Source organism: Aulonocara stuartgranti (assembly GCF_965226115.1).
Source record: "Aulonocara stuartgranti genome assembly, chromosome: 8".
In the NCBI taxonomy this organism is placed as follows: Eukaryota; Metazoa; Chordata; class Actinopteri; order Cichliformes; family Cichlidae; genus Aulonocara; species Aulonocara stuartgranti.
Genome location: NC_138959.1, coordinates 29,617,867 through 29,643,770, shown reverse-complemented (window position 1 = coordinate 29,643,770; position 25,904 = coordinate 29,617,867). Strand labels below are relative to the sequence as shown.

The window sequence follows — 25,904 nt, the reverse complement described above, 5'->3', positions numbered from 1 at the left end:
TTGGAGTAGGTGGCTGTAGCTCAGGAGGTAGAGCAGGTCATCTGCTCTCCATTACATCCATCAGAGTATGAATGTGTATGAATGTTAGTTAGAAAGCACTGCAAAAGCATGTGCTCCAGGAGAGTAGAAAAGCGCTATATAAGAATCAGTCCATTTACCATCGTCGAGGACATCTCTGTACATCGCTCCATTCATCTTTTCCTTGACCCTGACTGATCTCCCAGTGCCTGCTGCCAAAAAAAAGGTTCAGATTCTGTTCAGTTCAGAAAATGTTGTATCTCGTGGTCTGAGAGGGGGGCTATCATGTCCCTTTTACTGGGTAGTGGCTTCTCTCCCTCCACTCTACTATGCAGGTCTGATTGGTGGAGTGCTGCAGAAATGGTTGCCCATCTGGAGGGTTCTCCTTTCTCCACAGAGCAATGCTGGAGTTCTGTTGGACTATCCATCAGGTACCTGTTCATCTCCCTTACTAAGGCCAGCTCTAAGAGCCGTGGTGCTTTCAAACTTCTTCCATTCATGGATAATGGAGATCACTGTGTGCACTGGGACCTTGAGTGCTGCAAAATTATTTCTGTATGGGTCCTTATATAGACAGGGAGGTGCGTTTCCAATCAGTCATCGACTGAATTTGCTAATTTCATGTATAATTATTTTATCATGACTCAAGCGTGTGAGCATATCTGGCAAAATAATGTCCTTGTCAGAGACAGAAGGTAGTTACAGATGTGTCGCCTTATCAGGTAATAGATGAAAATATTCTTACCTGTGCTAATTCAGGCCAAATATACGGTATGTTATGACATTTGGACCACATCCAGCACAAACTCCACTTGGCTTATGACTACACCATTTGCCAGTGTCTTACCTGACCTGTAATTGTCTAACGTGGCCCCAGTTAAGCCCAAATGTTCTAAATGTTGTGTTGATGCAGGCTGACGTGACTGTTGACATGATTGCGGCATTAAAACTGTTAAATGTGATGTGAATTAATTAGTAATTTGGAATTTACTTGTGTTAGTGTAATTATATTGAAGTTGTGTTAATGAACACATTCCAGTCGTGAGGAAGACAGTTGCTAAACTTGGCTAACTATAAACCCCAGAGGTGGTACTCACTGCAGAGCTGCTCGTGTCCTGGAGGAGCTCACCTCTTAATCCTGATATTACGCTTACCAAAATAATTTTGGCTTTAAATCTCCATCAGTATACTTAGTACGGAGAGAACCGCCAGCAGGAGGCGCCAATGTACGGAGACTTGTAGCCGCTCACCGTGCGGAACCTTTCCCGTCTGTTTTTGTTTGCACCCGTTTGGCTAGAACGTGACTCTTTCATATACTTCCGGGCCGGAGGTCACAGTTCACACGTGAAAACGAAGAAAAGCGGGTGTTAACGTGGAGTGGATTACAACTGGTTTAATTTAAGGTAGTAGCACTTGTGCTTTGTATTTCTCCCGCACATTTCATATAAACACGCAGGTTTAGCAGAGACGCCGGCCGCAGTGTTTGGTCCTCCAGGCTGACAGACATGTTTTCAACAAAGGCAAATTCCGCTCACAGAGCGAACCTGTCGGCCTGTAAAGTACCTGAGTCATATCGGTTTTCTCAAGGAAGTATCCCACTGGATGGAGGCAGGGGTTGTCTTTGTAGTGTCGCTTTTTGAGGGGACATTTTCCATATCTTAGACAAACTGGGTCCTTCTGATGTTGTGGCTTCTGTTAATATTAGAGCCAAAATGTGTATTAGTGTCCTCTCGCGTTTTCCAACATGGATTTTAAAACAGCACGAGGATTTATGAATGCCTTTGTGTATCTAGAGAAAGTGTTTGCTTCTGAGAGGAACTGTGGAGGAAGATGAAGAGCTGAGGAAGCCAGCTCTAGGTGTGTGTGTGTGTGTGTGTGTGTGTGTGTGTGTGTGTGTGTGTGTGTTAATACTTGGAGTACAGTCAACTACTCCTGTGTGTATTAAGTCTGTTTATTTGTGAAAATATACTTAAGTAAAAAGTGTAAATAATGAGGTGAAATTTAATTCAGTTGACTGAAGTTCTGTGGTTCAGTAGAGGTAAACATACATGTTTATTTGAATGTTATATCACTTTATACCTGCTTCTCCACTAAAATTCATCCCAGAAACAAATATTTCCTGTAAAAGTTAATACATGATGCATAATGAAGGTGATGAATATCAAGTCTTTTGACTCCACGAAATTTGGCTGAAAGGTTTAGTTATGTGGGGGAAAATCCTAAGATGTGATCATTTTGAATGCTCGAATAAAAGCAAAGGGTCAACTAATATATCATAGATTCCTTGTATTGTATTATGCCGTGTCATAACTGTCCTAAGTATCATGAAAAAGCAAAAGAGTTGTACATACATGTCATATAACTGAAAAATCAAATCAAAATGTTTTCATATTAATTCATATTAATTCTTTTTTTCGTCACGTTGATGACGCCTGTCCATACCTATAAATTGAGTGGAACCTGTTCTCTGTCCACAGATTCCAGTCAAACTGCATGTGAACAGTGTGTGTAGTAGACAGGATGGATGGGAAAGTTAAGAAGCAGAAGCAGCATCAGCAGAAGCACAGTGGCCCAAAGGCAGAGAAGAAGAAGCTAAAGAAACAAAATGGCTCAACAGAGGAGGATGAACGCAAACGCAACCCCAAAGCATTTGCAGTTCAATCTGCGGTCCGCATGGCCAAAACCTTCCACAGGTCAGTGTTGTGCATTACATAATAAGATGAGTCAAGTTCATGTCTTCAGACTGTGTTGGTGTTTATTTTTGTTTGTTCCTCAAAAAGGGCCCAGGACATAAAAACCAAAAAACACCACGTGCCTGTTGTAGACCGGACTCCCCTGGAACCGCCTCCAATTGTGATTGTCGTTGTTGGCCCCCCTAAGGTCGGGAAAAGCACCCTGATCCGCTGCCTGATCAAAAACTTCACCCGGCAGAAGCTCACAGACATATGTGGACCTGTAACTATCGTTTCTGGTGAGCGCCCAACTCCTGAAACACAAACTTAAACCTGACACAACACAGTCAGACAAGTACTGAACACACCTCCACTGATGGTCCAGTGATGGTGTGCTGTGCACCACTGCATCCGTAGAAAGTGTAATCGCGGCTTTAGCACAACCTTCATTAAAACTTCAGCAAAGGGCCTTAAAAGAGGTTTTGGCCTTGGTGAAACAATAAATACGCAGCCACAAAAACATTTAAATACACAGTAACAAATCTTTTTGTATGCGTCCATAATGTTACTTTATTTATTTGTATGTGTGCGTTTATGTTAATTGGTTATTTTGTGCTGCTCCAGGCAAGAAGCGTCGGCTGACTTTCATGGAGTGTAACAATGACATAAACTCAATGATCGACCTTGCAAAGGTGGCTGACCTGGTAAGTGTTTCAAAAGAGTAAACTGATACGTTAAATCTGCCTTTATTGGGTGAGAAAAACACGAATGTCATAACTCGCCAACAAATGGGGGGTCGGCCGTGGCTGCAGAGGTCGATCAGCTCATTTATTAATCAGAAAGCTGGTGTTTCGCTCCTGTGATGCTCCAATCTGCACACCAAAGATAGTGTTTCCAATGAATCCAGTGTTAGTTTCAATGGTGACTAATATGAAAAACCATGTAGCTCAATAAATAACTACAGTATCACTGAACAAAAGGTAACCTCTGCAAAATGAAGAGCTCAATAAATGAAATTCTAAATATGATTCAATAAACAGCTTAAATCTAAAACAGATAAAGGTGCTGTGATGTGAGATGTCCTCGTGTTAGCAGTGCTGACATAGATGGTAAAGAGAGTGCTGAGCTACAGCTGTGGTCACACGTTTACAGATACTCGTTAATGTTGTGGTCATTCTGGGCTTTTAAATATTTCTTTGAACTGTTCTGTGGAAATAACTGGAATAATAATACAGCATACGTTTCATTTTAGATTGTTTCTGATCTACACGGGCTCATATACAGCTATCAGTGCTATTGCACCAAGTGGATGGAAAAATGAAGGCAAACGACGTCCCGATTCTTTAACTTCACAGCAAATCAAAAACTAGACGCGCATCAAAACTGGTTTTGAAATGGGAAGCATGCTAATGCTGAGCTTCTGCCCCCTCAGAGCTCCAGCTGCTACCCTAAGGAGGATTGGGGGCTCTGGTTAAAAGCCAGGTCCACAACCCTTTGTGTGTTGGAGACAATCCAACATAAACTTGCACACCCAGTTTATAAAATAACAGTTCAAAGAAGTTATTAAAAATGAGCAGGACATTCGTGACTTCTGACTGGAAGTTGTAAAATGAATAAAACGATAGAAATGCTTTGCTTCCTTTTGTCTCCAGGTTTTGATGCTGATTGATGCCAGCTTTGGCTTTGAGATGGAGACGTTTGAGTTTCTCAATATCTGTCAAGTACACGGTTTCCCTCGTATCATGGGCGTGCTGACTCATCTGGATGCATTCAAGAACAACAAGACTCTGAGAAAGACAAAGAAAAACCTCAAACATCGCTTCTGGACTGAGGTGTACCAGGTAAACCCACGTCTGTACTCCTGGAAAAAAGTTGCACATTGATGTAAAACCTTGTATGTCTGTGACAACATTGTGACCTGTTGTGCCTCAACCACCAGGGGGCCAAACTGTTTTATCTGTCTGGCATGGTGTATGGTGAGTATCAGAACCAGGAGGTGAAGAACCTCGGCCGCTTCATCTCCGTCATGAAGTTTCGTCCTCTGGTGTGGCAGACATCCCATCCCTACATCCTGGCTGACCGGTGAGTGCTTACGACTGTTCAGTTGTCTGTAGCTTCCTTAATGCTCAGCCTAAAGTCGTGTTTGTACCAGTAACTCAAACTTGGTAAATACACATGATTGCATTAAGATGGAGCCGTACATTTTCATTTACAAGGTGCTGAAGAATCATTCAGTCTAACGTTAACGACAAGCTTTCTGCAGAGGTGATCTGGTGAGACACCTTCCACATATTATCAGAGAACAGGGGTTACAAGAGTAAAGGTTTCTCAGTGTTTTGCTCTACAGATGCGCACACTCCCAGTTTGCCACATAAGCTAATCTGAAATACTGACTGTTAATGTAGGAGGACAGTGTTTCACTGATGCAAGAGCAAGCAACAGCATCATCTTCATCTTAGAATTCAAATGGTGGCTGAGAAACTGCCTCTAATACCAGGGATGACTCCCACAGAGGGACACGCTTAGCTGTGAGCCTCCTTTGACCAAGTAACAGACTACCGTATTTTCACGACCATAAGGCGCACTGTGCTAAAAGGCGCAGTCTCAGTTATGTGTGCCCTTACTGTATTTAACACACACATAAGGCGCACTGGACCATAGGGCGCATACAAGTACCGTATGCGTATTTAAAAATAAAGCGGGAGCAAACCTGAATTCGGTACCTTACTCACATTTCTATTGCCGGTAATCGTCATCATCAACAACACACAAGCATACAAGTGTGCATATTTAAAAATAAAGCAGGAGCAAAACTGAGTTTGGTACTCACATTTTTATCATCAATCAAACCCAGCGAAGTCCTCATCCTCTGTGTCTGAATTGAACAGCTGCGCTAAATCTCCATCAAACATGCCAGGTTCACTTTCTTCACTGTCAGAGTCACTTTCCGTGCCGTGCGGCTCCTCGGAAACGATGCCGGCTTTTGCGAAAGCTCGAACAACAGTGCCAGCAGACATGTTAGCCCAAGCATCTACAATCCATTGGCAAATTGTGGCGTAACTCGCCCGGCGCTGCCTTCCACTCTTAGTGAAACTGTGGTCTCCACCGGTCATCCATCGCTCCCAGGCCGCTCGCAGCCTTACTTTGAACGGGCGGTTCACACCGATGTCCAGCGGTTGGAGTTCCTTTGTCAGGACTCCCGGAATGACAGCAAGCTCACAGTTCATTTGCTTCACAAGTTTTTTCACATCGGCTGTGAGATGGGCACGCATAGAGTCACAGATCAACAGCGATGGTGATGCGTGGAAAAAACCACCTGGTCTTCTTACATACACCTCCCTCAGCCACTCTTTCATCATTTCCTCATCCATCCAGCCCTTTTCATTTGCCTTAATGATGATTTCTGCTGGAAACTTCTCTTTAGGCAAAGTCTTTCGCTTAAAAATCACCATAGGCGGCAGTTTCTGTCCATTAGCATGGCAGCCAAGCACAACAGTAAAAGAAGACTTTTCAAACCCCGTTGTGCGTATCGCTACCGTGCTGGTCCCCTTCTTCTCCACAGTGTGACTCACCGGGATGTCGAAAGTGAGCGGGACCTCGTCCATGTTTGTGATGTGGCTGGGCTGGATGTGTTTGTCGCCGATGTGTTTGCTGCAGTAGGAGCGGAAGATGGCCAGCTTTTCCTTATAATCCGCTGGAAGTTGCTGCGCTACCGTAGTCCTGGTCCGGATGGAAAAATGGCACTGTTTCATAAAACGAAAGCACCAAGACGGACCTCCTTGGAAATGTTCAATGTTCATCTCTTCAGCTAGTGAAACTGCTTTTAGCCGAATGGTGACCGTCGAAACGCTTCTCCCGCTCGCTCTTTGCTCGATGATCCACCGCTCGAGTCTTTCCTCCAACTCGGGCCACCTCGCCTTATGTCCGCGGAAACTCAGCTGCGTTTTCTTGACCTGCCGGAGCTCGTTTTCCAGCTTCCTCCATTTGCGAACCATCGATTCGTTTATCTTAAATTCTCTCGCGGCTGCTCGATTTCCATGTTCCTCCGCGTAGCTGATGGCCTTCAGTTTAAACTGTGCTTCGTAAGCGTGTCTCTTTGCCATTTTCAGGGTTGTTAAAACAACGATGTCCTGCATAATGCACATACCTGTTCTTTTATACAGGTATGTGCGATTGTCCCGGTATATACGATCAACGCCCACACTTCACCCTTTAACGTTCTCATGGTGTTCTCTACTACGTCCTCCTTACAACACACAGGGCGCACTGCACTATAGGGCGCGCCGCACTTTTTGAAGAAAATCTAAGGCTTTTAAGTGCGCCTTATGGTCGTGAAAATACGGTAGAAGGTGTTGACTCACACGGCGTGCTGAAATGGCTCAGAGAGCACTGAGATGCATTTTGCATTTAAAAGGGTGCACGCAGTGGGGCTTCCTGCTCCCTCACAAGAAGTAAATCAGTCACTGAGCATCCTCTCAGGCAGACAGTTGAGCTTGTAGTCCAAACCTGGCCCTGTGCACCAGGCAGCTGTGGTAGAACAGTTTGTATGCTAATCGTCACCGGATTAACCAATGCCTGTACTCCACCAGTCAAGCACCACCTAATGTGTGTGGTACTGTTACAACAAAGCAGCAAAGAGTGTCATGGTGGCATTTGTATGCGACACGAACAAACAAACACAACGAAGGATGGCGTTGAGGCGATGATATACCAGCTGCTCAACGTGTAGCTTGTTGTTGGACCAGTGTTTTTTAATCCGGTCTGGTCAGCCGTGCAGTCAGAGTGATGATCTGAGTGCTGCTAAACACAGTTTGCTTTTCCCTGACGTGCTCTGTGGGCTCCTTTGGTTCATGTGCTGCTTCTGTTTATTGAATATTTTTTATCAGGGTTGTTTCAGGTGTTAAATTATATGTAATATAGTAAAGTATGACTATGTGTAAGCTGAGGCAGGAGGGGGTGTAGTAGGAAATGCACAATGTATCACACACTGCTGCACCTGTAAGGAAAAAACAAAAGGAATGGAGAAAGGTGTGTGTGTGTGTGTGTGTGTGTGTGTGTGTGTGTGTGTGTGTGTGTGTGTGTGTGTGTGTGCGTGTGTGTGTGCGTGCGTGCGTGCGCGTGCGTCTGTGTGTGTGTGTGTGTGTGCGCGTGCGTGCGTGCGTGAGAGAAAGAGAGAGAGACTTTGTCACTTGCAAATGAAGGCCACACATCACTGCAACATCTGTGCGCCCATCCCAGCCATAGAAGGCAGGATGGGGCGCCTACGTACGGTTGGGCGATTGTACGAATATATCAACGATAGGCTGAGCCTTTCACTTTAACACCGTCAACGCATCACCTGAGGACGCCTCGGACAGAACCAAATGGAGAAACCTTTGCCGAAGAGCGGACCCTGCACCAGCGGCAACAACGCCAGGATGAAGAAGAAGGCTGAACCTTTCACTGATCGTTTTTACAAGAGCGATTTATTGATTTATTTGCTGTGAGTAAGTTTGCTAACAGCACCATTTTAACGGCGCCATCTCCCAGCTGTGATTCATTTACTCAAACTCATAAAGGAAGGAGAGGCAGCAGCCTCTGTTCAGAAAAATACACTAACCGTGTTTACAGGCCGTTCCAGTGTTTATCTGTCTGACACTCGACCAAACAACAGATACAAAGTTAAACAAAAAGCAAGCTAAAAAATCCAAATGTTTCCTCCAGCGAGCATAAAAAAATCTCCCACATAACGTTAAGTCTTTTGTGAGCTTTGGCGTGTCTCAAATAAATAAATAATCCAAGAAGTAGCTTTAAACAAACAAGAAAGGAAGGTAAAATATTCCCTCCAAGTGAAACGTCTGAGTTCTAAACGCACAAATCAGTCCGTGCATGATTACGGTGCTCTGCCCATCAGAGCGTCTACGCCTGCACGAATATGTCGCCCATCGTCATTTATTGAACTGACATTTGTTGGTTGGAAAATTTCTACATATCGCCCAACCTTAGCCTACGAGAACCAGAGACAACAGGCAGCTGACGCCGCCACAGCCCGGCCACCCCAGCACGAGCCCAGGCAGCCAACCCAAACCTCCTTGACCATGACCGACAGGAGCCAAGGCTCAGCAATACACACAGACCTAACCCTAACCCCCCCAAAGACCCTCACAGCTTTGAAAACAGGCCAAGTGTGTCATGGTTCAGAAGGTTATTAAGAAGGTTACCGTGTTGGTTTATCAAAGATGATCACATTTAGTGTGTTTACATGTTTAAAGAGATGTTTCTTTAAGCGACTGTTTGGGGTTTTGTGAACTCAGTCTTTGCTCTTGTCTTGCTCTCCTCAGTATTGAGGACTTGACCGACCCCGAGAGGCTCAGAACAGACCCCAAGTGTGATCGGACTGTGTCCTTGTATGGCTACCTCAGAGGGACACATTTGAAAAACAAAGGCCAGGTCCATATACCAGGTACACAGACGGAGCGCTTTGCAGCAGACTGACAGTATGAAACAAAGCCATGAAAGCACTGGGGTGATGTGCTGTGTGTTGTCCCGTCTGTAGGTGTAGGAGACTTTCAGATGTCAGACGCCAACTTCCTGCCAGACCCGTGTCCGCTGCCTGGTACTCAGAAGAAGAGGGCCTTGAATGAGAAGGAGCGTCTGCTCTACGCACCCATGGCCGGGGTCGGAGGGGTCGTGTATGACAAAGATGCCGTTTACATCGACCTCCCAGCCAACCACGTCAAACAGCTGCAGGTATTCCCGAGATGGCAGTGTGTAGCTTGCATCTAAACGGTGTGAAGTGCATTTGTAAAATGTTGGCCCAGGATTCAAGGGTTGAAGTAAGGCTTCGAACCCTGTTGCAGGAGGAAGTGCGGCCTACCACAGAGCTGGTCCAGTCCCTCATAGAAACACATGTCACTCTAGACGCCAAGATGGCTGCCAGTAAGGTCTCACTCTTCAGTGGCTCTGCTGGCCTGGACCCCACAGACATCAGCGAGCAGAGTGGGTAAGACATCACAAAGTTCTCCATGACAGCTGTAAGTGTGGTGATGCAGTGTGAGCCGGAGCTATCAGCTAGCTGGCTAACAAGCCATGTTCATAAACCGTACAGGTACAACACAGACACACACGTCTGCTGAGGCGCACAAAGTAACAGGCGATCGATTGTTTGAAAAAGATTGTGTAACAGATATTTGTCCTGTTTGTGTTAGAGTGCAGGAGGGACTTCGAGAGATACATGTCTGGGATGCACACACACAAACACAGAGGAGGAAGGTGGTCTTCACTGGGTTGGAGGAGGAGGAGGATGACGTTAGTGGGTCCAGCAGTGATGAGGATGATGATGGCAGTGACCAGGAGAACCAGGAAGAGGAAGATGATTTGTCCACATTTCTCAAAGAGGTGAGAGATGAATCTGAAAAAGCCACCAAAGGCAGCACTCCCCCGGTAAAGAAACGGAAGCTGGAGGAGATGCAAGGAGAGGAGGAGGTGATCGCAGAGGCACCAGCGTTTGCAGACAGCGAGGATGAGCTGGAGAGGGGCGAGGCGGACAGCGAAGGAGAAGGCGAGGCCGAGAGAGCCGGAGACTCTGGGCACTGTTCTAAAGAGTCAGAGGAAGACAGTGATGATGAGGAGGATGGAGATGAAGACGATGAGTCGATGGAAGAGGAGATTGGTGCCGATGACAGTGATGAAGAGGAGGAGCAGGGTAAGTACCACACGACTCATTCAGGTTTATTTACATTTAGTTTATGTTCAATTTTATGCTAAAAAACAAACTGTTGTCCTTCCTGGTTGTGATCTGTCTGTAGGGACGTTCAAGTGGAAGGAGGGCCTGCAGCAGAAAGCATCAGCAGCATTTCTGCGGCATCAGGAAGCTGCCCCCAACCTGAGGAAGCTGGTTTATGGTTCAGGTATCCTGTTTGTTTCATCAGTAACAACCAATAATGTTTGTGTATGACAGGTATAAAACAAACAAACTCACACTTCACTGGATTCATCAGGATTAAATTATTTTTCATGAAAATTAATTTCTGATCATTGATCATTGACGCCAGCGTTAGTTACTGTTGCCATTGGCCCGGTGAAGCATGGTAATGTTGACAGTAGGTCATCAGTCCTCCATAACTACTCAGCGATATGTTTGCATCACATACGCGAGGATGTGATCTTGACAAGCGCTGCTGATCCTTGTTTTGCAGTGGTGGAGGCGGAAGATTCTGAGGAGGAGGAGGAGGAGCTTGGCGGACTGTTTCGAGTTAATCGCCCGCAGAAAAGCAAAAAAGTTCAGGCCGACGCTTTAGACTGCTCCCATTTCAACCCCGACATTTCCCACAATTGGGAATTAGAAGAGGTCCGGTATTTTCCAACAGAACTCCGACTCAAGAGCAGCTGATGTTGTCAAGAATATTAGAATAAGTCGGTCTGTTTTCTTTTTCAGATGTTGAACTCAATCAGGGATTGTTTTGTGACGGGTCAATGGGAGGAAGGCCAGGATGCTGCAACGCTGCTCAAAGAAGACGGTAAGAGTTCAGGGGGAGGAGCGTTTTGTTCGCTGTATTCAGAGCTGGTCGAAAACACCTGAGTTCAGTTATGTGCAGTAGTAATGTGACAGTGACTGATTACAAAGACTTTCAGCTAAGAGTAGATTTGTCACCATGCATCATAAGTACTCTGTTCTCTTATATGTAGAGGAGCTCTACGGTGACTTTGAAGATTTGGAAACGGGAAAAGTTCACAAAGGCACGACTGGGGAGCAGGATCAGGCCGAGGTACGTGACTCAGAATACAGCGTGGTATCAATGTGGTGGATGGGAATGAAAAATAATCAGCAACAGTTGCTTAATCTGGGCAGACACTGCGTTTTCTTTCAGTCGCGTTATTCAGCTTCTGCTCAAACTGCACGATTGACTCGCAGGGGTTAGAAGTTAGTAGGTCACGATGCAGGGTCACACTATACGGCTCTGATCGACCTGAGTGCTCACACTGAGCCTCCGTAACATGAAGGTTATAACAGACAATCTGTCGCTCACTCTCTGTCTTTCACTCACACAGACACACCACCACCATCAACTTTGCTAAATTGCTAATGAAAAACATGATCAGGCAGCTGTGATTAAGCAGCAGTGTAGATCCAACTATTTCCACGGTTGTTGTGGTCGTGATGATTCTGTGAGGCCACATCGAAAAGGCTCGGATGAGCTTTCCAAAGTTCTACAGGTTGTGCCTCCATCGCTTGTGTCCAGATCACACGCTGCACAGCCGTGCTGCGCCGTCTTTTTCACCGACATGTGTTTGCGCGTGCACAGCGTGAGCAGCGACAGCCTCACGACCAAGCGATTGATGATGGGGAGCTGGTCGTGAGGTGTTAATCGCTCCTCGTTACCCCACGTATACTACACGATGAAGGCCAAACTCAGACCGATCACCAAAGCGGTCGCACGGCTGAAAAATCGGCTCAAAATGAGCCAAAAATCGCAGAGTGTAAGCCCGGCATTACTGAGTACACCCGGGGGGGGCACATATCTACAAACCCATCCCAAAAATGTAACAAAGGTTATTTGTCACGCACACTTTTTTTTACCATTAGAAAAGTGAAAGTGATGAAGATGAAACTGACGATGAAGACCAACAGGTGAAGATGGATGATGAGGAGGTGCAGAAGAACAAGCGCCTTGAAAAGAAACGCAGACTGAAGGAGCGCTTCGACACGGAGTACGACGATGGTGACGCCACGTACTTCGACGATCTGAAGGAGGAGATGCAGAAGCAGGCGGAGGTAGACTGTCCATCAGTCTGACGTTCACATTTAAGACTCTGTTTATGTCTCATATTCTTCCACTGTTTGTTCAGCTGAACAGAGCTGAGTTTGAAGACATGGACGATGAGTCGAGAGTGCAGTATGAAGGCTTCCGGCCAGGAATGTACGTCCGATTAGAAATTTCCTCCTTACCCTGTGAGTTTGTAACGAACTTTGACCCACATTACCCCGTCATCATCGGAGGCCTGGGAACCAGTGAAGGCAATGTAGGATACCTGCAGGTATGTGCTACATTTGCACTTTTCAAAGGTTCTTAATGAAATAAGAATAGAATGATTATTCTTAAAAATATCTGTATATGAATCCATAAATTGTATACATCTTAAAATGTTTTCTTTTGCTTTTTATTAGAGCACAAAACACCTGAAAACATGTAAACAAAGCAGACCCTAAAAAGAAAACAAAAAGAAATGTTCCCGTCCTTTCCAGCCAGCAATCTGTGCAAAGGGAAGAGACCTGATCAAATAAGAGGAACAACAAAGAAGAGAACAAAAGTTCTGCTGTAAAATAAAAATGTAGGGAGTAAAAACATAGTGAAGTACAGATACCTGAAAGTTCTACTTAAGTGCACTAATGAAGTATTTGTACTTTGTTACTTCCCACATCTGTAAATACCCTTATTAAGATATAATGGTTAAATAAGATGTTGTACTCTGTGTATGTCAGATGCGCCTGAAGAAGCACCGCTGGTATGAGCGGATCCTGAAGACACGGGACCCCCTGATCCTGTCCTTGGGTTGGCGCCGCTTCCAGACCATCCCTCTCTATCATATTGAGGATCACAATGGACGCCACCGCCTGCTTAAATACACACCGCAACACATGCACTGTGGAGCCTCGATCTGGGGTGAGCTGCATTCAGAGCATGACTGCGGTTTACACGCAGATTTCACTCTGCGTGTCTCAACTACACTTTGAATGGCTTCACACGATACGTTTATTCAGGCTTCTAATGAGAGTAAGACTTCAGGAAGTAGAAGCACATACCTAACACCAGTTCTAAAAATGTTTGGATGCTGCGTACAGTTTAAATTCAAACTAAATCCAGAGATTTGCTCATTTTAATCACAATAAAAAAAGAAAGCGTGTTTTCCTCGTCTCTACAGTGCTAATCATGGCCTGATATTTGTCTTCAAGTGGTTCATTTTCTCAGGTTGAACATGTGATATGTTGAGAATAAAATGTGGGTTTATGACTTTTACATGTCATTGCAGCTGTGGTAGCTTACACTGAACGTTTAGTATTTAAGTCTGTTGCAGTATAGCTCTGTGTACACAGGTGCGTCTCAGTGTGTGTCAAAGTTTACATTGATGAAATAAATTCTAACCTTTGTTTCTCTGCAGGTCCCATCACTCCACAGGGCACCGGCTTTCTGGCTGTTCAGTCAGTATCAGGAGTTAAAGTGAGTGTTTACCTGGAGACAGAGGCTTGTTAGTGTACTTTTGTAAGGTGGCATCAAGTCTGGTCATGTAATTCTTTTAATGTAAAGTACTCTCATTGAATCTCAAAGTCCTGTTTTGTGTTTCTGTGAAGGCTAATTTCCGCATTGCAGCCACAGGAGTCGTCCTGGACCTGGATAAATCAGTCACTATTGTGAAGAAGCTCAAACTAATTGGTTACCCTTATAAGATCTTCCAAAACACCTGCTTCATCAAGGTACGCTACATCTGAAGCTCACTTTATGTCAGCATGTAAATAGACTAATTACCTAAAAACACTTAGAGAAACATCATTTACTGGGTCACCAAAGAGTCGATAAGCAAAGTCATACTTTTCCGAGCAGTGAGTGGAAGACGCTCGTCACTGTTTACTCCGTGTGTAGCTGTAGGAGGAAGCATGTTCATGTTTGTGCTGTTCGTTTAAAAGGCAGGAGATGAAGGTGATTGTGTAATGCTGACGGTTTGCTCCCTCTCTCCACAGGGCATGTTTAACACGGTGCTGGAGGTGGCTAAATTTGAAGGTGCTTCTATACGAACGGTGTCGGGGGTCAGAGGTCAGATAAAGAAGGCGCTGTCGACTCCTCCGGGAGCTTTCAGAGCCACGTTTGAGGACCGCCTGCTTATGAGTGGTGACTGTTTTTGCTGACTTTACTGTTAGTTTATAAATACTATGTGTCCCTGCAGCTCTTACATTGTATTAAGGCTTTAAACCAGTTAAACCCTCCTATAGGAAGGACAAAGAGTTGTTCCCAGTTCCTAGGAAATAAAGATAATGAAGATTATAATCTCGTAAATTGATCAAATCCAAATGATTAATTAACTTATGTTTCAGTGATGTGTGTCTACCACTCCGTGTCTTAGTGTCGGTGTTTGTTCTGCAGATATTGTGTTCCTGCGCTCCTGGTATCCAGTCAGTATTCCTCAGCTTTACAACCCCGTCACCTCACTGCTGCTGCCTGTTGGCCAGAAGGACAGCTGGTCGGGCATGAGGACCGTGGGGCAGCTCAAACATGACCTGGGAGTCCGTAACAAGCCCAGCATTGACTCGCTGTACAAGGTAGACTCAGCCTGATGACCACTCTAAAGTGCACAAGTGAAGAACAGATAGAAACAGAGATCTGCTCCCTGAAACACTGAAACTGCAACCCTGTTTCCCAGGAAGTGCTGGGATCACCGTATCACGTTTAAATGAAGAGGGGAGCATTTAGAGGCTTTATTTAACTGATAATCGTACAAAAAACAAACAAAGCATCAATGTTGAAGGTTCCACTCTTTTCCACCTGAGGACCGTGGCCTCAGACTTGGAGGTGCTATTTCAGTGTGCCAGTGTGCCTTTGAATATGAAACTAATAGAACTGCAATAAGACGTAAAAAGCTCAAACTGTCCTTTTAATGAAGAGAGCACAACATTTGTGATCAGATCAGTTTGTTGTTGAATTGTTTTGCATCACAGAAAAGGTAAACGTGGCACTTGTTCAGAAATATATATGAACTGTAGAGGAATCTGTAGTATGCAAACCTTTGCTCTTTAACTGTTCGGTGATGTGTGAACCAGTACCAAATCCTGGCTGTGTAGTGTTTGTCATTGTCATCATCTCTTCTGTCTTTGTGTGTACCCTCACTTGTCATCGTACACCTTCACTAACCGATACCCTGAAATACATTCCTTTACCTTCTAGCCAATAACCCGAGCCCCAAGGCACTTCAACCCACTCCACATCCCCAAGGAGCTGCAGAAGGCCCTCCCCTTTAAAAGCAAACCCAAACTACTGCAACCCAAAGGAAAGGTGCCCAGAGACCTCAAGAGAGCCAGTGTGATACGCGAGCCCCATGAGAGGAAGGTGAGCACAACCTGACTTTACGGTATGAGTGCTGCAGCTCGTTAAGAATTTGTGGTCCCAACACAGTAAGTGATAGTCTTAGTGTAGGTGGAGAGGAAACAGAGCCTAGCTGAATGTCCAGGTTTTCATATATACTGAGAACATGAAGCTGCCAAACCAGAGAGAGCTGTGGTGCCAGATTAATCACTGATCTGACAGCGTTGCAATGATTGACAGAAACGATGCAGCACAACACCCAGTTTGTTCAGGATGACCCTGTGCTAACTGATCTTTGCTTTGACTTTTCGTGTTGTGGCAGGTGGCGGAGCTGCTACGAGCTCTGAGCACAGTGCATCACTACAAGAAGAAGGTGGCCCAGAGAGCACATCATGCCAAACATAAAGAGTTCCTCCAGCAAAAGGAGAAAGACGAAGAAGCCAAGATGAAGAGAATGAAAGACGCACGAAAAAAACTGTACCGCATCATGGGCCAGAAGGATCAGAAGAAGCAGAGGTCGAGTCTAAAGGGGACGCCACAAGATGACTGACTGTTTAGAGCCACGAGGACCTTATCCCATCCCTGCAGACTCGAACTGATCTTTGCTTAAATTAAAATTGTATTTTTCTACTGTACTCATTGAAAAGCCTAATGTACAGGATAGATCATAAAACAAAGATAATAACAAAAACTGCAGCTCCTGGTGGAGCGCTCAGTCATTCTCTCTGTAGGACACACAGCAACTTAACAAAGGATAATTTCAACAATAAGCTCTTTGTTTTCCTTATTGCTTCTCTTCAAAGTTTGGTAGATCAGATGTGCATTACTTCAGAAATTATACAAGAACAATATCTTAAACAAATGTCTTTTTCTGGGGTTGTTACAGTGAAATAAATAAAAACTCACAGCTGAATTTACATTTGAAATGTTGAAGTTGAGTAAAAACCAACGCTCCATAGTGCCACACTATCGTTACAGACTAAGTGGATGTTTAAAGACTTTGGGCGCACATGTGTTTCGTCTTCAACCTGGGAGGTTGAGCTTAAAATTATTAACCAATTAAAACAAAGAAAAAACAACGTGGTGCACAAACTCTTCAGATGTCACAGAGCACATGGTGTGCATGACTGTGCTGCCATTAATAAATAACTAAAGACGTGACACACTTAATTTCTTATGAAGCATGAAGACGGAGCGATCTTTATCCAGAAGTGGAAATTATTATTGTGGCCTAAACATCAAAAATTCGAGTGCATGAGGCTGTTAGCTGTGTTGTTGAGCATTAAACTTATTTACAGTGTGTCAGTAAAGGGGAACTTGCACTTCTGGCCCCACGTAGGGCTCGTGGATTTGACAACTTAAGGTTTTGAAAGTGGGGATACGTGCTCCTGGTGAGCATCAGAGTTCTGCTAACAGCTGCCATCTCAGTTCTAAATGTTTTTGGAAGTACGGCTAATGTATAATTCAACCTCTAAGGTACACACAACAAGGCCGGGAAGACGAGGGGATGGTTTACTACGAACTATAAAAACACAATCCTTAATCTTTGATCTTCCTGTCATGGTTGGCTGTGTGGCAGGCAAGCAGAAGTGGTGGGCCCAAAATTGCAGGACTCTTGGAGATGGGAATAAACTGAAAACACAGCTTTATTGCTGGAGGAATGATTCACGAAACAAAACTTACAAAAACAAAACTCTAAACCGAGGTGCTGGAGGACAGGCCATTACAAACACACAGCAAGTTGAGGGTACGACATGACACTGACACAGAGAAACACAGGGCTTAAATACACAGATGGCAGTAATCAAGGGATGAGAGACAGGAGGGGAATACACCTGGGAGAAATCACAGCTGACGAGACAGGGGAAACGTAAACTGAGCACACTCACATACGACACAGACCTTCACAATAAAAGGCAAGGCAAGTTTATTTGTATAGCACAATTCAACAACAAGGTGATTCAAAGTGCTTTACAGAGACATTAGAAACAAAAACAAATAAAAAGGATGATTTAAAATTGATTAAAACAAGCAAACAAACAAACTAATTAAACAAACAAACAAACAACAGTATATAAAATCAAAACAGATAAAATCAGAACAGTAGATAAAATCAGTAGTTAAATGTAAGTTTTGAAATTTAAGCTTAAAGTGTGGATTTGGTGCTTTATTCAAATGCAGCTGAGAACAGGTGAGTCTTCAACCTGGATTTAAATAAACTGAGTGTTTCAGCTGATCTGAGGCTTTCTGGGAGTTTGTTCCAGATATAAGGAGCATAAAAGCTGAATGCAGCTTCTCCGTGTCTGGTTCTGACTCTGGGAACTGATAAAAGACCGGATCCAGATGACCTGAGGGATCTGGATGGTTCATACTGGGTCAGGAGGTCACTGATGTATTTTGGTCCTAAACCATTCAGAGCTTTATAGGCCAGCATCAGAACTTTAAAGTCTATCCTCTGACGGACAGGCAGCCAGTGTAAGGACCTCAGAGCTGGACTGATGTGGTCCACTTTTTTGGTCTTAGTGAGGACTCGAGCAGCAGAGTTCTGAATGAGCTGTAGTTGTCTGACTGATTTTTTAGGTAGACCTGTAAAGATGCTGTTACAGTAATCAAGCCTACTAAAGATGAATGCATGGACTAGTTTTTCCAGGTCCTGTTGAGACATCAGATCTTTTATCCTTGAAATATTCTTGAGGTGATAGTAAGCTGACTTTGTTATTGTCTTAATGTGTTTTTCTAAGTTTAGGTCTGCATCCATCACTACACCCAAATTTCTCGCCTGGTTTGTGGTTTTTAGATGTATAGATTGAAGTTCTCTGGTGACCTGTAATCGTTTTTCTTTGGCGCCAAAGACTATTACCTCAGTTTTGTTTTTGTTTAGCTGGAGAAAATTGTGGCACAACCAGTCATTGATTTCCTCAATGCATTTACCAAGAGCCTGTACAGGGCCTCGGTCTCCTGGTGACATTGTGATATATATTTGTGTGTCATCTGCATAGCTGTGATAGTTTATTTTGTTGTTGTTTATAATCTGTGCCAGTGGGAACATGTAGATGTTAAACAGAAGGGGTCCCAAGATGGAACCTTGGGGAACTCCACATGTGATACTTGTCTGCTCAGATGTGAAGTTACCTATTGATACAAAGTATTTCCTGTTTTCTACGTATGTTTTGAACCAGTTTAGTACAGTTCCTGAAAGACCTGTCCAGTTCTCCAGTCGTTTGAGTAATATGTTGTGGTCAACTGTATCAAATGCTGCACTGAGATCCAGTAAAACTAGGACTGACATTTTTCCACTGTCTGTATTCAGACATATGTCATTAAACACTTTGGTCAGAGCGGTTTCAGTGCTGTGGTTCTGTCTAAAACCTGACTGGAAGGCATCGTAGCAATTATTCTGTTTTAAGAAGTAACTGAGCTGTTGAGAAACTGCTTTTTCAATGATCTTACTTAAAAACGGGAGATTTGAGATCGGCCTGTAGTTTTTCATTTGTGTCTTGTCAAGATTGTCCTTTTTCAGTATAGGTTTGATTACAGCAGTTTTTAGTGATTCTGGAAACACACCTGATAATAAAGAAAAGTTGACGATCTGTAACAGGTCTGACTCTAAAGTCTTTGAGACCTTTTTGAAAAAACTTGTTGGCAGGACATCTAAACAGCAGGAGGAGGAGTTCAGTTGACCTAAGATGTCCTCCAGGTCTTTGCTGTTAATAGGGTGAAACTGTTTCATGGTGTTTAAACAGTTTTTTGGTGGACACAGTACATATCCTGGATCTGCTGTTGATGTACCAATTGCTTGTCTAATTTTTTGGATTTTTTCAGTGAAGAATTTGGCAAAGTCATTGCAGGCCATGGTTGAATGAAGTTCAGCTGCCACTGACACAGGAGGGTTTGTTAGCCTGTCAACTGTGGAAAATAAGACCCGAGCATTATGGCTGTTTTTAGTGATGATGTCAGAGAAGTAGGACCTCCTTGCACTCCTCAGTTGTAAATTATAATTGTGAAGTTTCTCTTTATAAATGTCATAATGAACCTGGAGGTTTGTTTTTCTCCATCTGCGCTCAGCTTTCCTACACTCTCTTTTTTCATTTTTCACCAGTGTGGAGTTTCTCCATGGAGACTTTTTCCTTCCAGAGATAACCTTCACCTTAATGGGAGCAATAGTGTCCATTACATTTAACATGTTAGCATTGAAGCTATTGACGAGCTCATTGACTGACCCTCTGGACAGGTCAGGTGTTAATGGGAAGACCTGGTTAAAGATCTCACTACTGTGTTCAGTTATACACCGTTTTGTGATCACTGCTGTTGATATATTTGTGTGGGCTGAGATTTTACTTTCAAAGAAAACACAGTAATGATCAGACACGCCCACATCAGACACAGTAACCTTTGAAATGCTCAGGCCTTTGGAGATCAGTAGGTCAAGAGTGTGTCCTCTATTATGTGTGGCCTCTGTTACATGCTGAGTCAGCCCAAAGTTGCCCAGAGTGTTACTCAGGTCTTTAGTCCCTTTGTCCTGAGGGTTGTCCACATGAATGTTAAAATCCCCAGCAATAATTACACAGTCAAAATCAACACAGATCACAGACAGCAGTTCACTGAGGTCATTAAAAAAGTCTGTGCAGTATTTGGGAGGCCTGTAAACATTAAGAAACACAACTTTGGATGGGGCCTTCAGCTGTAAAGCCACATATTCAAAAGACTGAAAACTTCCAGGAGATAGCTGCTTACATTGAAATGATTCATTAAATAAGACAGCAACCCCCCCTCCTCTCCTGCTCGCCCTGACCTCACTGATAAAACTGTAGTTAGGAGGGGTCGTCTCGATGAGAACAGCTCCACTGTTACTTTGGTCCAACCAAGTTTCAGTTAAAAACATAAAATCAAGGCTGTGCTCAGTGATTAAATCATTAATTAAAAATGTTTTCCCAGCTAGAGATCTAATGTTTAATAAAGCCAACTTAAGTGTTTTAGAGGTATTACTTGTCCCCTCGTGTTTGGGAGCAGTCTGTGGCACACAAGGTATGTTTACTATGTTTAAAGATCTTTTAGAGTGCAGCTCTCTGTGTTTTGACCAGGCCACATGTCTCCTGTCACCTAAAAGTACAGAAATTTTAAAACCTTCTAGTAAACAGGGTCCCAGCTTCTCCTGGGAAAAACAGGAAACTCAGACACATGGAACCAGACAAGACATTGAACTAAACAGACAGATTCACAAACAGACGGGGTGACAGCATAGACAGACAGATACCGACGCAGACTCAGAGGCAGACCGAATATAACACATAGAACTCAAACAACAATAATAATCATGATAATAAATTGGAAAATGATAATAATAAACTTAAAGCGCTGGGTCACCGACCCAGGACCATGACACTTCCAACTGGATCCTTCTGTTCTGGTTTTAGAGTCTCTGTTATTGAGTCATACTTTGGGAATCAAAGGGAAGGAATTTCATTTATATTTATTGCATGAACTGACCAGGAACTCCAGTCAGCTTTATACTGATAGGCTAAAATTCTCTCTGTGTATTTGCTGTATATAACAACCTTTGTAGATCAGTAGTATAGGCTTTGGCTCATTTTAAATTTGTGCGCTGTTTATTTATCTTTATTTTTCTAATATATCTCTGATTGAAGTGCTGCTGTAACATGAGAATTTCCCCAGTGTGGGATCAACAAAGTCTGTGTCTATACCAGAGCTCTCAAACTCTGGTCCACCTCAGCATGCAGTCAAGTTCTAGACTCTTGCTAATGACCTACTAATTGTATTCAGGTGTGTTGCAACAGGGACACATGGAAAAGTTTGCGGACACCGGCCCTCGAGGTCTGGAGATTGAGAGCCCTGATTTAAACGTTGGTAACTTACAAGCTCAAAGTTTAGCAGCACAACACTTTGTTTCCTTTTTCCATCAAACATTTCTTACAGCCACCTCTGTTAATCAGTGCAACGTGTGACTGATCTTTTATTCAATAACCACAAAGTACACAAATACAAGATTAAATATTTTATTTATCAAAGATTAATGATTACACACAAAACGAACAAAGTTTCTATGAAATATTACACAGGGTGTAAGAAAAACATTATAACATACTCAGAAATGCTTAATGAAAACCTTCCATGGCATATTTGAATATATATTCTACATATATTTTTACTTAGAAAAGTGTTCACAGAAGCAGTTTTAGAGAACTTACACACCTTTACACTAAACCAGGCCTCCTTCACTCTGATTGGTCAAAGCGAGAGCCTCTCTGAAACGGCTTCATTGATCAGTGTTTTTTCTCATTGGTAAAGGGTAGGGTCTCCTCTATTTTAAATTGCTTTATTGGTGGATCGGGAAGAAGTCCCAGCTTGGGGACCGCACCGTGAGTAAAGCAAGTAAAGTAAAATTTTACTTATACAGCAACTTTCAAGTTAAAAATCACAAAGTGCTTCATAGAAGCTAAAACATAAATATAAAAATCTACCAAAAGCAAGTTTAAAAAGATGAGTTTTTAGCTGTTTTTTAAAAGTGACCAAGTGAGTCCACAGATCTCAGGCTCAAAGGGAGAGACTTCCACAGTCTGGGGGCCACAGTTACAAACGCTCTGTCGCCTTTGGCTTTCAGCCTCGTGTGCTGGACAACCAGCAAGCCCTGATCACATGCAGTGTTGCCAACTCCTCAGTAAGGAAAATCGCTATTGGCTGTCCTAAAAGTTGCTAGAAGTCGCTAAATGACGTCATCGCCTAATTTGCATAATTGCTCGTGCTAATCTAATTGTAACCTATGTTGTTGGAGAGAGAAATAACATCGTGGAAGAGACATAAAGTGAGTAAAAAACGTCCTAAATGTATTTAGAGTTTATTTAGAACTACAAATTAAATTTCTTTTAGCAATTATTGTTTTTTAATGTCACAATTCCAACCCTGCTCCTTTACCCGGGCTTGGACCGGCAAAAGTGACCCGAAATAGGCGCTCTGGTGGAGTTACTTTGTGTGTGTGCTTATAAGTAGTTTTAAACCTTGTGATCCACAAAACAGCATAAGAGTAAAAGAAGAACTGACTGCGTTACAGCACCCGCTGCTTGTTGAGAGTAAAAGCGATACGCACTTTCACGTCTTTTTTTTAGCGACTTTCTTTAGAAAAAAGTTGCTAAGGGGTCTGAAAACTCGCTAAATATAGCGACAAAGTCGCTAAATTGGCAACACTGATCACATGACCTCAGGGACCTGCTGGGAATGTCTGGATGTAAAAGTTCACTGATACATGTTGGTGCTTGTCCATGCAGAGCCCTGAATGTCAAAATCATAATCTTAAAGTGGATCAGCAGGGGTGTGACACGGGAGGACTTGGAGGACTTGGTCAGAAGCTTTGCTGCAGCGTTCTGAACAACTTGCAGATGCTCCAAAGAGGCTTTACATAAACAAGTAAACAAAGAATGACAAAAATCCAGACGAGATGAAACAAATGCATCAATGAATTTCCAATTCGGAGCGCGATACAATGGGACTCAGCTTAGCAATGTTTCTCAAGTGATAAAAACAGGAGCGGACCAGAGATTTAACATGAGCGTCCAAAGTTAGAGCTGAGTCAATGGTAACACCAAGGCTCCTGATAGAAGGTTTGGCAAATGTAGCAAGTGGACCCAAGTTTACCATAACACTAGGCACAAATCTTTTAGTAGCACAAATAGGGCTGCTCAATTAATCGAATTTTAATCTCGATTACGATCTGGGCTTTCAACGATCATTAAAAATGACTGAGCCGATTATTAGCCCCTCCCTCGTGCTTTACTCTCGCGCTGCTCCGTGTGGACCGGCCTTTAAGGTGTCGCGGATAAATACAACAAAATAAAACTAGTACCGGTACCGAAAAAAAGAAAATTTATTCATAACACCCTGAAAAGACCCAGGAAAACCGAGTAAACGATAAAAACGATAACAAAATAAAGCTGAAAACCGATAAAAACCCTGAAAACCAGACATTTCACACCTGAGCCTCAACTCTCGCGGCCCGAAACCAAACGACTCACGGACCAGTACCAGTCCGAGGCCCGGGGGTTGGGGACCGCTGATTAAGAGGCAGCTCGGAAAGCTAAGCAGAAGTTATTTGGAGAGGAGAGTGGCTGCCGTTGGTTGAAAAGAGGTAAAAAACTTCAGTGGTGTGGAAACATTATGGGTTCAGTCAGACGTGGATCAAGTGGACACAGTGTGTAAACTTTGCTACGGTGTCGTAGCTGCACCACAGAGCAACACTGCAAAGTTCACTAAACAGATGTTTACATTTTTCATTTATTTCTTATATTGCAAACATTTGCACTGTTATCAGTATTTGCACACTATTTATATTATTTTTTGACAATCTTTAAAGTCATTATTCAACACGTTGTTATTGTTAAATAAATATCGTCAAATAATCGAGATCTCAATGTCAGTGAAAATAATCGTGATTATCATTTTTGCCATAATCGAGCCGCCCTAAGCACAAACAAGGACTTCAGTCTTCTCTTCATTTAGCTGAAGAAAATTATCAGCCATCCAACCTGTAATGGAATCTGTGCACCTATGCAAAATCTCTAATTATGGAAACATCTTAGGGCTTAGAGGAGATATCTAACTGGGAGTAAATACAACAAAAACAATAAAGGCCCCAAACCTGAACCTTGTGGCACACCATAGGCAAGAAAAGTAGAAGAGGGACTGTACTTAGAGGTAGCCACAGAAAAGGATCGTTCTCGCAAATAAGATTTGAACAATTCCCAAGCAGACCCTGATATACCCACCCCGTGTCTCAGCCTATCTAGCAGAATATGATGGTCCACACTGTCAGAGTCAGAGAGAGTGTCATTTTACCCCCACCGGCTGATGTGTGAAGACTTCTCTGGGATGCTCGCTCCTGTCATGCTGAGGTGGAGCGTGTGCAAGTCTGAATTTGATCCTGATTTTCTTTTTTCTGATTTGACAAGAACAACAGAAACGAATTAAAGCCTTCCAGTGGGGCATGCAGCCTCCAACTCCCCTCATCCTCACTGCCCTCTGTTGTTACAAAAGCACATTTTCACACACACGCACGCACACACACACGCACACGCACACACACACACACACACACACACACACACACGCACACGCACACACACACGTCCCAAAAACAGTTGTCTAGAAAAGTGGCATTTTTGTCAACAAAGCAAACTTGGTTTAAAATGACAGCAGTTTTAATTTCTAACTCAAACATCCTGTTCATTTGGCTTGTTTTTGTACACAATAACATCAGTTTGTAAAAGGAAATCATTTTAGACATACTGAAGTTGCATCTTAAAAAATGGAATCCTACGGAGTTAAAGAGATTCAGAAGTTCAGCATTCCAAACACAATCACATTGTTTAAAGAATACCTGGAATATATTTAATTTTTGAAAAGTTTAAAAATCTAAGACAGGGGTTCTGCCTTTATTAGCCTTATTCATTGAAACATTTTTCTTAATGCGACATTTGTGTGTTTTCTCCAGATAAAATTGAGGATTAGTTTTGCCATGTTCAGATTTTGGGAATGTTCAAGTTCAATATAAATCTTTTGTAATTAAGGATGTGCCTAAAATAGTCATGTCCACCTGAAGCTACAACTCAAACCTCTGTTCAGCTGAGTTACTTTGGGGGTTGACATTTTCAAATGATCATCAACAACATTGGACAGTTTTCATCCTCTCCCGTCTCACTGTGACAGGGGTGTGGTCTCTGGCTCTGCTGCAGTAAAGCGGTAGTACGGTCAGCTCACGGGGCGGAGCCGGGAGGTCGGAAGGGACAGGTGAGAGGGATTGCAACTAATGAACGCTTTCCCACCTTTTAGTGCTTGGAGTTGGGAAGGAGCTGGAAAAGCTGGCTTCCCGGTTTAATACTAAGTGCTGGAACCAATAATTGAACGCTGTGTGGGTCCTGATCATTTCACAGTCACTAAACACTAAAATACAATATCATTGGTACTATTACTATAGTTACTTTTAAGGCTGCCGTGATTAAATTTAGGGGGGCTTTAGCACCCCCAACAGGGTCTAAACTCGCAATTTCTCTGAATTATCCAGTCTTTGCAGTTCTAAGTAATATGTAGGTTACTTAGGCGAGACTAACACTGTAAGTGACAGTAATATCCATCCATCTATCTTTTATGATTTAAC

At 43.3% G+C, this 25,904-nt stretch overlaps 1 protein-coding gene across 2 annotated transcripts; it reads left to right on the top strand.

Annotated features, from left to right (window-relative positions):
* The first annotated feature begins 1,311 nt into the window (after positions 1–1,311).
* bms1 (BMS1 ribosome biogenesis factor) lies at positions 1,312–16,659 on the top strand. 2 transcript variants are annotated; one of them, XM_082545327.1, is made up of 23 exons: positions 1,312–1,421; positions 2,496–2,711; positions 2,799–2,989; positions 3,315–3,394; positions 4,343–4,531; positions 4,630–4,772; positions 9,011–9,132; positions 9,226–9,419; positions 9,530–9,672; positions 9,878–10,374; positions 10,478–10,579; positions 10,868–11,019; positions 11,107–11,188; positions 11,358–11,437; positions 12,256–12,444; positions 12,519–12,707; positions 13,153–13,333; positions 13,830–13,888; positions 14,020–14,142; positions 14,407–14,554; positions 14,807–14,982; positions 15,605–15,766; positions 16,065–16,659. In XM_082545327.1, exons 2-23 carry the CDS (start codon positions 2,539–2,541, stop codon positions 16,290–16,292), a joined length of 3,603 nt encoding a protein of 1,200 aa, XP_082401453.1. In that variant the 5' UTR covers positions 1,312–1,421; positions 2,496–2,538; the 3' UTR covers positions 16,293–16,659. The 2 variants fall into 2 exon arrangements, with proteins under 2 accessions (XP_082401453.1, XP_082401454.1); XM_082545328.1 differs by lacking the exon at positions 1,312–1,421 and adding an exon at positions 1,780–1,875.
* The last annotated feature ends 9,245 nt before the right edge of the window (positions 16,660–25,904 follow it).

What these genes read in the sequence shown, in the direction of transcription:
- bms1 (XM_082545327.1), top strand. Translation starts at nt 2,539, where the DNA reads ATGGATGGGAAAGTTAAGAAGCAGAAGCAGCATCAGCAGAAGCACAGT. An exon ending in CCCTACATCCTGGCTGACCG is followed by an intron (nt 4,773 to 9,010) that starts GTGAGTGCTTAC and finishes TGCTCTCCTCAG; the next exon opens with TATTGAGGACTTGACCGACC. An exon ending in GGACCGCCTGCTTATGAGTG is followed by an intron (nt 14,555 to 14,806) that starts GTGACTGTTTTT and finishes TTTGTTCTGCAG; the next exon opens with ATATTGTGTTCCTGCGCTCC.